General features: G+C 44.2%; 1 protein-coding gene across 2 annotated transcripts in view; it reads right to left on the bottom strand.

Moving 5' to 3' along the window:
• Window positions 1-3,664: 3,664 nt before the first annotated feature.
• The window catches only part of pak5 (p21 protein (Cdc42/Rac)-activated kinase 5), a 28,189-nt gene continuing 18,156 nt past the window's right edge, over window positions 3,665-13,697 (bottom strand). For both annotated transcript variants that reach the window (XM_079291496.1, XM_079291497.1), the window contains 8 exons: window positions 10,253-10,462; window positions 9,969-10,110; window positions 9,709-9,863; window positions 8,423-8,556; window positions 5,394-5,520; window positions 4,766-4,891; window positions 4,540-4,674; window positions 3,665-4,356 (listed from right to left, as the gene is read on the bottom strand). In XM_079291496.1, the coding sequence (XP_079147622.1) occupies window positions 4,201-4,356; window positions 4,540-4,674; window positions 4,766-4,891; window positions 5,394-5,520; window positions 8,423-8,556; window positions 9,709-9,863; window positions 9,969-10,110; window positions 10,253-10,462 (1,185 nt within the window). In that variant the 3' untranslated portion in view covers window positions 3,665-4,200. The remainder of the gene's footprint in view (window positions 4,357-4,539; window positions 4,675-4,765; window positions 4,892-5,393; window positions 5,521-8,422; window positions 8,557-9,708; window positions 9,864-9,968; window positions 10,111-10,252; window positions 10,463-13,697) is intronic.

The following is a 13,697-nucleotide window of genomic DNA, read 5'->3' as shown; positions in this document are numbered from 1 at the left end:
ACAGAAAGCTAACAAACAAACGAGGTTAATCACAATTTCAATACCTTTGGTCGAAAATAACTAAATATGCAAATTGTGATTTTTTTTTTGTCCTTAATTTGCAAAGAAATCCTGCTGATTTGGTTGATTTGCTCACATCAGTAACAGGCAGAACATATGGCCTGAGTCCGGATGAGATGAGCAAAGCTTTAAAATAAAAAATGTTTTTAATCCTTTAGGATTTTAGGACCATGCTATCGGTTGCCTGTGTGCATGCGTGTACACCTCTGTGTCCGTCCACGGCTAACCTCGCATTCTGTATCCAGCAAACTGCATTATATTTTGGGTGGCCAGTTATGGCTGCATGTTCAAGGACCTCTTCTTGTTGCAGTGACTCCCACTTTCTCAAAACACCTTTTATCGCCAGTTTTATATTGCAATGCACTGCTGACTCTTCACTCACTGCACTCAATCCATAGTGATAACACAGCTGCATCGCTGACCCCCAGCCGCTAACCCGAGTCCAGAGACAGTGGAAGGAAGACATTTTACTCACTTTTAGTGTTTTGGACAGCGTGCAACAGCTAACGGGACGACCAGTAACCACAGACAGCAGCTTGGTGAGGTTCATTTTGTTTTTGGCAAGATTGTATCACGCGTCTTATACGATGACCTCGAGCTGATTGCCTGTTAAGACTGACCTACCCACCATCTACTCGGAAGTCCGCAGTTGGAGAGATGTAGAGAAGCGTCATACAACATTTGAGTTTACATGTAAAACGTGTAAATTAATATTTATGGTTAAAAATAAAAACCACATAATTAGCACATTTACATATTTTGGACCCAAAGCACTGAAATTGTGGATAACCTTGTTCTTTAGCTTTCCAATAGACAGACAACATTACTGACATGTTTATTTTTGAAGATGTGTCTTTAGGTGGAGTGGTCGTCCAATGTGGACAAACTTTGAGGGCCTCATGTCTCCTGAATGTTCATTCTGTTCATTCAAATTATGTTTAACACTCTCAAATGTAAATGAAAAATGGATTAAAAACAAACGAAATGAAGGCCTGAAGGCCTGACTTGTTCCCCATCACTTTAGTTGTTACTGCCAACTCTTACCTAATAAAAACAGAAACTCACCTGTTGCTGAGCTTCATTCATTTCCAACAATGGAGCCGCAGTGTGTTCAGTCTCCGGGTGTTCACTGTTGGCTTATATCCGTTTTTCTCCTCATTTTGAAGCACGTTTCAAGAGCTTTTGAACGGTGACATGCTTTAGGTTTCTCCAGCAACAGTCCTTGCGCAACACACGGAAGTCGCCATTTCCCCCTAGAATAACTGGCTAATTGAGCTTAAAAAAAGGTAAATAAAAATCATAATATTGCATATTTTGACATTTTCTCTGTCTATCATAAAACCCGCTGACGAATGTGTGTAAAAATCCAGCGTCCGCGACCTTTTGCCCGGCAGATATTCAGACACTTGACGTCGCAAACACACACAGGTGTACCAAGCATCGTTAATGATGACAGCCCGTGTTACGTTTAAGTGACCCGGTAAACAACGCCGCGGAGCCATATGGTCAAAACCCACCAGAGACTTCTCCACACTGCTTAAAATACAATTTTGAGAAAGAAACACTAAATATCTTATTATTTAATTGTAATTCAACTTAATTGCTTTGCCTAAAAACACACATTTAAAAGTAATGACTCAAAAAACACCTTAAAATCACAGAGCATGACCTCATCGTCTTCAATTACATTGCCCTGAATGAAGCTATTAATTAATGATATTAATTACACCTGCTTTTTTTACACCTGCTTTTCCCTTAGTGAGGCGTCAAAGGGTAATACAAAAGATTTATAATCTATAAAAATATATGTATATATAAGACCAACATCGCACCTCTTTAGGAACAAATGCACTGTCTTGAGTCACCTGTGCCTTTAATGTGATGCTGACTTCCTGTGTTTGGAGGAGTGAGCCTGTTGAGAATGTGTGGATGTATTACACTAGTCATTAATGGTAACTCAGTGACTAGTCTTCAGTTTTGATATGCTCAGTGATGCCCTGCAGTCCCACTGGCCCCCAGGACTTGTGCTTTTATTTACTGGGCCGTCAGCAGAGGTATCTCTCTCTCTCTCTCTCTCTGAGAAAGAAGCTCCATTCTCTGTCCAAGCTAAATCAATATCCCATTATCGTGTTTCAGAGGGAAATGGCTTAGAGGGAAGAAAGAGAAATAACCTCATATATTATGGCGACGCCGATCCATGGACGTGTCTTTCTGCTTCTCTGTTCGGAGGTAAAGTTAGGGTGAAATAGTTGGAAATGAGAACTGTTGAATTTAGAGAATATGGAAGACCCAAACAACAAAGAGAAAATAAAACTGTTGATGGCTGAAAGGGACTCCCTCGAATAATCTGACAGCTGTTAAGAGAGAGAGAGAGAGAGAGAGAGAGAGAGAGAGAGAGAGAGAGAGAGAGAGAGAGAGAGAGAGAGAGAGAGAGAGAGAGAGAGAGAGAGAGAGAGAGAGAGAGAGAGAGAGAGAGAGAGAGAGAGAGGAGACTAGAGGGTGATGGAGGAAAAATCCATGCAACACATCTCAATGTTTTTGTGGGCGTTTTTTAATTGAAACCAGCTTCACTGACAACAAACATGCAATATCACTGTACAAGCCAACACCACAGATAAGTGTTACTCATTCAAGTCTTGACACATCGTCAAGGATTAGCCAGCAGCACACGCACACACACTTTCAGATGTTGTACAGAGATAAACACGCTCTACCTCTTTTGCTCTTTGACATACACACACACACACACACACGTATGCACAGTCGTATTTACATATCACAGTGAATGATGGGTAAAAAACGATGCGGGCAGGATTACACTGTTCTCCCGGTCCGACCAGAGATGAGAATGGCAGCACAGTTCCAGTGATAGCGAGTAGTGTGTCTGACTGAGGTGAGGATAAGGAGTGAGATGACGACAGTGAGGATGCGAGTAGAAAACGAGACCTTTTATCGGCATCCTCAAATCTGTGCGGGAGGCGGGCGTCTTGGATGGGCGCCTCTTGGCATGTATAGAAACAGGATGAGACTCCTAATATAAAAGAAAACAGGTCTGCGTGGAGTAAATCTTTTTTTACTTTTCTTTTTCTCCACCAGTCAAATCCACTCCTGCTACATTTAAATGCATGGTGTAATTACAGTATCATAAATACAGGGCTTCATAAATAGGATCGGGGTATTGCTTGGATTATATAACAACTGATAGCACTGTCTGTTTTAGAAATGTAAAATCAAAACAAAGAAAAAAGGCCGCAAAACAAGAATCCTTCTATTCCAATAAATAAATAAATACTTTAAAACGTCATACAAAATTCTGACATTACCCTTTTTCCCAACATTTAATCGAAGTTCTGTCTACAAATGTAAGATAATAAATATATTTCGTATTTTTAGTAACAGTTAGGTTTCGGTGGGTTTATTTGGGATATTTCTTATATCTTTAAGCAAAAAGTGGATTATAAACAGTAGGAAAGATCTCTGCAGAAACTATTTAATACTGCTCATATCACAATGGTTACGACACGATAAAATACTGCAAATTATCAAAACTGTACAGAAAAACTTACAAGTTTCTCTAAAATACATTTTCACTGTTAGTGTGTGAGAAGAGAGACACAAGAGAGCTCGTCTCTGTTTGACCAGCAGCCGTCCAACAGTCGGCACCAGTCAAAGACCACCGCTGCTCTGGTCTGGAGCAGAGCGCCGCACCCCCGAGGTTCCCTCCGCCACGTCAGCAGCTCGCCGCACCCCTCTGGAGCTCTCGCCGATGGCGACTACAACTCTACGTGGAGCAGAGGACTCGCAGTCTAGGAAGAGAGAAGACGAGGCGAGCCAGCCCACACGTTTCTACTGGACGTCCAGCGAGTTCCTCTGGCACTCCTCTACTCCAGTTCATAGTTTCAAAATGGATTTTTTTATTTTCTTCTTTTCTCTGTCGTGTGTCTTTTGTTAAAAGTGTAATTTCTTAGATACTCCTCTAGCTAATCTACTTCACGATTACAGGTGTGAGTGTCAGTGGCGCTCCACCGGGCGGTGGGGTGGTTCGGCCGGCGAGGGCAGTGCCACCCAGGTAGTGTGTGTGTATGTGTGGGGTTTTTCTTTTTTTTGTGTGGAGGAGGGCAGGTTTCGGGGGCCAGCAGGTCAGCGGTGGCGATAGTGTCTCATGAGGGGCACGATGCAGGACGGGGGTCCAGACAGCTTGAGGAAGGGGTGCTGGAGGAGTTCCTGGGCAGTGGCTCTCTGCGAGGGCTCCCTCACCAGCATCAGGTCCAGGAAGGACCGCAGCACCGAGGACACCTGGGGACGTGATGAAACGCTTTAATTCTAGTCCCGGGGTTCCCACACATTTTCACAAATGACATACTTTTCCAGACTCGGATTCATAGACAAATCTGTAGATTTTTAGACCACATTTGACGTAATGTAAAAGAAGTAAATTAAAATAGAAAAGTAATATTGTTCAATGAAAGCTTTTTGCACCTTGTGCGACTCTTTTAGCCGAGGGGGCAGGTTGTCTCGTATCCTCCTCATGGCCTGCAGAGGGGGTTCGTTGAAGTAGGGCGGCTCTCCGTCCACCATCTCGATCACCATGATGCCTAAAGACCAGATATCCACCTGGATACACGAAAACAGTATGCAATCACACAGTCCGCTGTGAAGTCTCTCACTGTTAATCTGTGTGTGTGTGTGTGTGTGTGGTCCTCACCTCGGTCCCATAAGGTAGCCTGGAGATGACCTCCGGTGCCATCCAGTAGGGCGTGCCCACGAGCGACTTCCTCTTGGGCACCTCTTTGGAAACTTGGGCACAGAAGCCGAAGTCTGATAGCTTGATCTGCAAAACACACGAGCAAACAACGCGCCGCCTTCAGGTTCCACTCGCTATCGCGCAGGTGTGTGGACATACAGTACAGATTGTATTCGTGCAGAACCTCTGTGTCTGATGTCAAGCAGTGCACTGACCCATTGTGAGGAAGCGCTTTCGTAGAAGACACTAATCTCCCGTATTAGCTGTTAATTAGCCTTCAATTATTCACGTCTTATCAGCTCGTTAGGAGGCATTAGGCGGGATTTAATTACTGGGGCACGAGTGGTAATTGATGATGAGTTTCTGGCACTGGCTGTTGACAAGTGGCACCCGTGGAGAAGGTCAGTGAGAGTGTGTGTGTGTGTGTGTGTGTGTGTTAGACCGAAATCATCAGTGACAGGAACAAGGGAGTAACATTGGTTATTAATACCTGATGTAACAGGGATACCCGGGTTTAATAACAACCCAATGGGAGGCGTGTGAATGAATAATACATCTAAACACACTTGCGCTCTTGGTGTGCACTTACCCTGCCGTCACTGGTCAGGAGAATGGAGTCGCTCTTGATGTCGCGGTGGATGACGCCCTGCGTGTGCAGGTAGGACAGAGCCCTCAGCACCGACAAACACACCGTAGCGATCTGCTCCTCGTTCATCCTGCGAGGAGAAGCGCACGCAAATACGCGTCAGCAATGAGAAGAAGAAAACGTGTTTTCTTCTTCTCCTTCGGTTTAGACGACTTGCAATATGAAACATTGAATCTGGCCTGAAATACAGAAAATAACTGGATGAATCAGAGCGGATGCTTCTCAATGTTTTTCAGGCGGTGTAAACCCGACAACCTGTAAATGTGAGAGGCGTTTAAGGACTGTACAAAAACAGAGGGGGAGTCATAAAAGAGGAAGGATATTGCAGTTTTTATTTTGGCTGAGGTGAGGCGAGATAGATATGGAAGTATTCAGTCATATTATATACACATGTATTTTTTTGTTAACCTGGATTTTATTGTTTCGCTCTCTTGTGATGAAGTAAATCGTAACTTAACATTCATGATAACTTTATCAGCCAATGTCATCCAAGTCAAAACAAACTCGTTTTGATATTTACTTGACAGCTACTTACTGTATCAAGGTTCCTTTAGTGGTTTTATTGTTTTAATCCATGTGTTGCTATGTCATTTTCCTGTGCTTACTTTCATTGTGATGCATTGTGGGAAGGGTAAAAGTAAGATAAGTGCTTTGTGAGGGAGGGAGATCAGATTTTAGATTTTTTTCAGTAAAAAAAACAAGTTAAACCAATTTGTATTTACAAATCTACATGTCACACAACAACCATTCAGCCAATTCCTAAAGAAGATGTCATTTAGCTTTACACTTTTTTTTGGTGGTAGAAATATCACTGTTCCATATTTTGCTGTAATATTAAAGAGATTACAGTTCAACTGAAGTCAGATGGAGCAGAAATGCCCCCCTGTAGCCGGCAGCGAGGGGGGGGGGGGGGGGTCCCATATGGAGAGACAGGGCGATGCAGTGCATCTGACTGAGCTCACACAGAAACTCCCAGCTCCACTGAACATTAACATGCAGACCCAGCTGGCCGGGCCACGCCGTGTGTTCATGAGTGTGTGCGCTCTGAGCTGCCGTCACATACATGTGCAGAAATAGAGGCATGCTCATTTGCGAGCATAGGAAACATATAAATATGTAGTACGTGTCCATGTTCATATGCATATAGAGTACACGCACAGTATACATATATACACATCGTTAACTCTCTCAACACACACACACACACACACACACACACACACACACACACCTCTCTTTTATATTTCATTGCTCAGTTTAAAACATCCCATTGTTGGAGGAGTCACTTATACACTTGCATTATGAGAAACAACCCCCAGGCCCCACACACACACACACACACACACACACACACACACACACACATATAGAATCACACGTACACACTGCAGATCGCAGCAGATTTTGTAGTCACACACGTATGCATTTACAATCACAAGAGGTAAATGAGCCTTCTGCTGATGAAAAACAACTGGCCAACTCAAAGTGAAGGGGATGGAGACGTGTATGCAAAAACAATCCACCTCTTACTGCACCGTCTTACCCCACACACACACACACACACACACACACACACACACAAGTTAACACACACACTTGGAACGGAAAACAGGATCGCTGATATAGAAAATTGTTTCAAACACAAAGTGAAAAACATTTCTAATGAGCCTGAAAAGGTTGTCATTGGGAGAATCACACACACACACGCACACACACACACACACACACACACACACACACACACACACACACACACACACACACACACACACACACACACACACACACACACACACACACACACACACACACACACACACACACACACACATTGGTTAAAATCCCTGTGAAGTGCAGCTCATTAACAAACTCTTCAGTATAATTGAAATCTGAACGTGATTGCAATAGTTCAGGAAGACGGACGCCCATTCTGCCACTGTGAACTTGCATGTGTGTGTTTGATGTGTGTGTGCTAGATGTATGTGTGTGTGTGTGTGTGTGTGTGTGTGTGTGTGTGTTCATGCTGATGAGGCTTGCACGACGCGGAGCAGAGCAGCATTTATTTCCACAACCAAAGGCTTAACAGAAATAGCACAAAGCCGTCACCTGGACAAATATGGCTGAAATTATAACGTAAAAGACACACAGACACACTCGCATATTCCATACATTATTACCATGGCGTCGTAAAATGCCTGATAATTAAATCAAGTGGGCCGTTTGTGTGGTTGCTGAGGAAACATGTTGCTTCCTCTTTCTTTCTTTGTCTTTGTTCTGATGTTGAAATGTGTGTCTTGAGTGTCTTATTGGAAACATAAAAAGGTACACATTTACTTCCACTAAAAATCAAACAAACTGAAGAAGAGAAAAATGGGGCGAGTAAAAGAGAACACGTGTGCCCAATAATGTCCTCTTCACTGAGATTTCCATTAGTACTTCTAAAAGCGCTCATGTGTGAACTGAAACTCTCTGAAACACACACACACACACACACACACACACACACAGAACACACAAACAGACAAACAGACAAACATCTGTGTGGGAGAGCGTTCAGAACACGTCGCGGCAGCAGCGGTGCTCAGCCTCACCAAAGCGTGTTATTAGCACCCGACACCGCGCAGCGCTAATGCTGACAGTCCACGCAAATGACTGTAATTAAACACCAAGCACAAAGTAAGCTTAAAACAATGAGGCGGCGGCTCAGAAACACGACTCAACATCACAGAGGCAATTAGGAAAAAGTTGGAGAACAACAATCCGAAAAACTATCAAACGCACGACCGGATCGCAGTCTGCTGGTTTCTCCTGTGTCGTCTTGTGAAATCCTCCGATCTCTGTGACGTTTGGAGCGAATTAAATGGCCGTGTGATTTTATAACGACGCAGCTTTAAGATTTACGGATCTTAACAATTGCATTTAAAGTATGGAGGGTCTTGGTGGTATTTTCACACAGCTGATATTCAAGTCACCTGGTGTGAGTCACAATGTCAGTGAGAGCCCCGCCCTCCAGGAACTCCATGACAACCCACAGCTCGTCTCCCACCAGGTAGCTGTTGTACATGTCCACCACGTTCTCGTGATGGTAGTCCCTCATGATCACCACCTACAACACACAGGCACACAGAGACACACAGGAAGTGACCTTACTCTGTATATCTTCATGTAACACTGTTATTATCAATATTATGACCAATAAAACAGCAATAATAACAAAAATAACAATGATAATAATTATAATATACAGATACACTAAATCAAATATATGGATTCATGTTGTGAATGCAATACATATGTTACAAATACATCATATCCTATTTCAATAATGTATTCAATTTAGTCGCGTCATCTTTAATTATCTACTCATTTAACTTTTTCGAATGTGAACATGTTCTGGCGGCTTAACTATAAAAGGATTACATTCAGAAATTAATAAGATTACACAAAGAAAATTAGCTCCCAACACATGCATGCATGCTTTCTTTCTCTCTCTCTCTCCTACACACACACACACACACACACACACACACACACACACACACACACACACACACACACACACACACACACACACACACACACACACACACACACACACACACACACACACACACAATAGGATCAGTGCAATATTGCTTGATAAATGAAATCCCAGGTCTGCCCTTCACTCAATTCACATTTTCTCCGCTGAACAAGCAATCATGAAGTTTGTCTGCAAATATAATTCATTTCAATGTGTTTAATATTTTCAAGTGCAAATGACATGGAGCTCATTCCGCAATAGTTTGTGTACCGTGAACAGAGACAGCTATGAATCATTTCCTTTCATCTGGGTTTTCACTGAGACTTCCCTTTTTTTGCAGCCGAATGCAATTACACACGTAAACATGTGCTCGTGGTTTGATTGCCACGGATATGTGGCGAGGAAATAGAAGCAAAGTGAACTTGTGTTTGTTTTTCATTGGTAGGCGAGCTGCTGTTTTGCAGTGTGGTGGTGAGATTTATTTATATCAATGTGGCAGAAAACAAGCCAATGTGTAATGATGCTATTTAAGGCACTTTCATCTCTGCTGCTGCTGCTCCTTGTTTGAGCGCTCAGCAATCTGACGAACGTCAGCTCTGATCTCACATGTGGGGGGTGGGCATCAAGCCTCCAAATGAATAAAAACTCCACGAATTCTCACACGCATAACATACAAAACCAGAGGTGAATGCGTTGTATGAAGTAATAACATCCAGGATTGTCAGTCTTCCGCACCTCATTGAAGAGTAGCTCTCTCCGCTGCTGTTTCCTGAGGTCCATCTTCTTCACAGCCACCTGCTTGCCGCTGTGTTTCTCGCTGGCGATGCACACGATGCCCGTGGAGCCCTCGCCGATTTTGATAAAGCTGTCCAGGTATTCCCGAGGGTCGCCTGTAGGCGAACACAAAAGCAGCTCAACTTCGATGTCGCGACAGAATAATAAAAGCGGTTTATGTAAGCCGAAGCGGTGTCACTTATTTGTTGTCCATTTCCCACCTGGGTTGACCACCAGTTGGAGTGCAGCTCTGAATTGCTCATGAGAGACTCTGGAGGGTTGAGTGTCCGAGCTGGACCCCCAGGAAGGAGGCGGGTAGGCCCCCGGGGGGATGTAGGGTGATGAAGGCTGTGAGTAGGCCCCCTGTGTTTAAGATGCACAGAGTGATAATCAGAGCGATATTGATATTTTTCTACATAAAAGGTATTTGGGAAAAAGGGACTTTTGAGCTGACGATGGCCCGAAAACCCAAATTTGTGAGCAAAATACGGGGAACACACTGTACCTGAGGGGTGTACGGTGGGCTGGGCTGGGAGGGGGGGTGATGGTAGGGTGAAGGTTTGTAATGGTGAAAGACAGGAGGGTAGGGCAGGTGTGCTGGAGGGTAGCCCGGCGGCTTGATGTGGCTCTGAGGCTGCTTGAGAGGCCCTCGGGGGTAGGTGTCACCCCCCGTCACCTGGGGACTGCCGTCCCGCGCAGGACGCTCGTAGTCACCCTGGAGAAGACGGAACAAAGTCACGGTGATGTGATTGGTGGATCAAAGCGTGAAGAAAAAGCACTGTCCTGCTACAAAGTGTTGGTACTGTAAGCATTGGCACAGCGTAAACTACTGGAAGATGTTACTGTGTTGGATGCATCAATGTAAATGCATGGCTGCAGTGAAATGCCAGCTTTACTTCCAGGGACGTCTGCAGGTACATTCGCCCTAGACAGGCCTAACAGGGGACACTTCATCATTACCACCCTACGATGCTCCTCAACTCCTCCATTCATCAACCAGGAGCCCAGGGAGCATCCGGATGTGGGACACACCTCTTCCATAAGGCCCTAGAAACACCCGAGTCTCCTTTCAGCCTGACACACACACACACAAATACATTCACACACATACACTTTTGACTACAAATGACCACACCAGAAGTCATTTCATAATTCAGTACTAGTTGTAAAATGCTGGCGGGATCCTTATTAATGTCTAATGTAGAGTATTATGGCTGGCCAGAGCAAAGTAATGTAAAAAAAAATCGATGCATGCATGCTGGTATATTTACAGTCTATGACAATCAGTCACGTTAACACCAGCAGAGCACTGAATGGACTGCAGCAAGCGTATAACGAGAGAATGCTGTTTTGATTCAATTTATCAATTTAATACAAAGAAGATGACAGCGTAATAGCTGAATATCAACAGTGCAGGGTGGACTCCACCATGCCGAGATTAATTATGACTATCTTTTCCACTGATAATAAAAACACTCCCCCTATTTCTCTTTCCTTTTATTTGTTTCTCTCTCCGTGCCGATCACTCACAACAAAGACACACACACACACACACACACACACACACACACACACACACACACACACACACACACACACACACACATAGACAGGGCAGGAGGAGGAGCCCTGATATGTTGGGATGGTGTATAATTACATGGTGTGAACTCTTTTAATCAATCACTCTCAGGCAGGTGGGGGTGCTGCTAGGATGGCCCAGTCTCGCCCCCCCCTCTACCGTAGGACGGCACCGCTGGCTGGCTGTCAGCTGATCCATGTTGGTTAAACGCGCATTAATCTGAGTTTGGCAGGCTAATCAACAACCTAACTCAACTGTGAAATTGAATTCCGCGGTGGAACATCGTTCGGCCAGTTTTATGCAAAGGCTGCAGAAAGGGAAAGTGCCGCAACATCAATTTGTCACCGAGAGCTGCGGCACTGAGAGAGAGACAGAGAGAGAGAGGAAAGAGTGAGGAACTGTGTGTGTGTGTGTGTGTGTGTGTGTGTGTGTGTGGCCAAGGCACTGTGCCGCCTACTGTTACATCCCCACTGGCTCCCAACAACAGCAGGGAAAAAGAAGGATTTACTTCAGTGGTGTGAGTGGGCTGAATGAGGGAAAGAGAAGAAAAGGTAGAGAACGAGAGCGGAGAGAGACGGGTGGGTTTGTTACAAGGTCCATGAGCCGAGAAGAACAGTGATTCTTAAGCTGCCAGATGACTCCTTGTTTCCTCTTTTTTTCATACCACTGCTGCGAAATCCCCAAATATCACAAGGCAAATTAGGATGCATTGATTCCTCAGCCCACTCTTCACTATGGCCTATATTTCATTTGATTTAAGATTTTCCGAAAATAACTACATAGAACATCAAACCAAATACTAACAACACACTTAATATCGTCAAATGGAATTCATATCTTTTCGGATCAAAATACAAGCTCTGCGCCGCGCGTGACTGCATCCCGTTAGATCTTTGCATTCCCGACACACGTTCTGTTTTCAGGGAAGCAAATGTGGCTCCTCAAGCACAGCGACTCCAAAAGTGGAAATAATAAACCATATGTAAGAAAAATGGCCTTCTCCTGCATCACTTCCAATCCTGCTGCTCTTGCATTCTCCGTGGCACTATGTGTGCTATTTACTGAAGCGTGCAGGTTAAATGGTTTTTCATCAAGGCACCCTGGGATCTACATCAGCAAACCCAGTTTTCCTCTCAGCTCCGAAGCAGGGACGGTGGAGAAGCTGTGATAGCGGTACACACACACACACACACCCCTCTAATGGGCCTAATGTGGCACTGAAAGCTTTGCAGAATGATTTAAAGAACATATAAAGGAACGATATGAAGAGCGCCTCATAGAATGGCCGCTGTTTCTGTGACTTCCCCCTGCTGTTGCATTGCAGCACCTTTACCCCCTACTGTCTTCCACCCTAGCAAATGCAGTTCTGTTTCATAACACGGCTACGAAAGAACCGCCACGAGTCGATTGGAAACATATGGTTACATTACACAGCCACTAATGCATGGAAGGTTTGTTGGCTGATGTCGGAGAACGATCTCTTGGGTATCTCAGTTTCTCCCTCCGCTCCACTGGAGCACATCACAGCTTGCATCACGCTCTCCCAAAGCCAACATACTTACAGTGCAGTTGTTTCATACCCGATGGGAAGCTTTTTTTTGCTGATGACACCTCAGGAACATCATGCCCGAGATATTAAAACTAGCTAAATCCATATTCTCTTGTAAATGAATGCTAAAAGTCTACTTTTGTGACTAGATTTTTGCTGAATGTTCTATTTATTCTTTGCACTTTTTCTTTGTTGTTTTTGTGCATTTAGCTTATTTACAATTTGATCACAATAAAACCACAGAATTACAAAATATGGCAGATTATAGCATGTGCTTTCTCTGGATTTGGTATTCATATTTTCTGTTCTCACGTTCTTCCTGCCATGTCATTGTCTCTCGCTGCTTTCTTTGTTCTGATCATTCCTTTGTGTCTCTCTCTGTCTGTTACTCTTGTGTAATTCAGTGCTTTCTGGTCGATGGTCAGCGAGAGCATTAATTGATCTGTGTGCAGAGACAGTGGCCGATATCGAGGGTTCATTCTGTATGTGGCTGCGCCAGCCTCCTTCAGGGAAGAGCAGATTAACAGCTGACACCAATCTATCTGGCAAGAAGGCCAGGCAAAGACGTATAGAGCGAGAATGAGAGAGAACTAGAACCACAGAGAGAAAGAAGAAAAGGACAGAACATTAGAAAGCGACTGCAGGTGCATGGGAGGTGGGATTAAATGCGGGGACACATCTGTGTCACTTTCTCTGAAATGTTTCTACAGGCTTGTCAGGGGTGTGCTGTGTTGAAACCCGTTTCCTGCTCAGCCGCTGTAGCCATTGATACAACATGCGCTGCAGTTTAGAGTGAACACTGTCAAAATCCCCGTCACAACT

Source organism: Melanostigma gelatinosum (genome assembly GCF_949748355.1).
Source record: "Melanostigma gelatinosum genome assembly, chromosome: 19".
In the NCBI taxonomy this organism is placed as follows: Eukaryota; Metazoa; Chordata; class Actinopteri; order Perciformes; family Zoarcidae; genus Melanostigma; species Melanostigma gelatinosum.
Note: the sequence above shows the minus strand (reverse complement) of the source record. Positions and strands in the feature narration are given on the sequence as shown.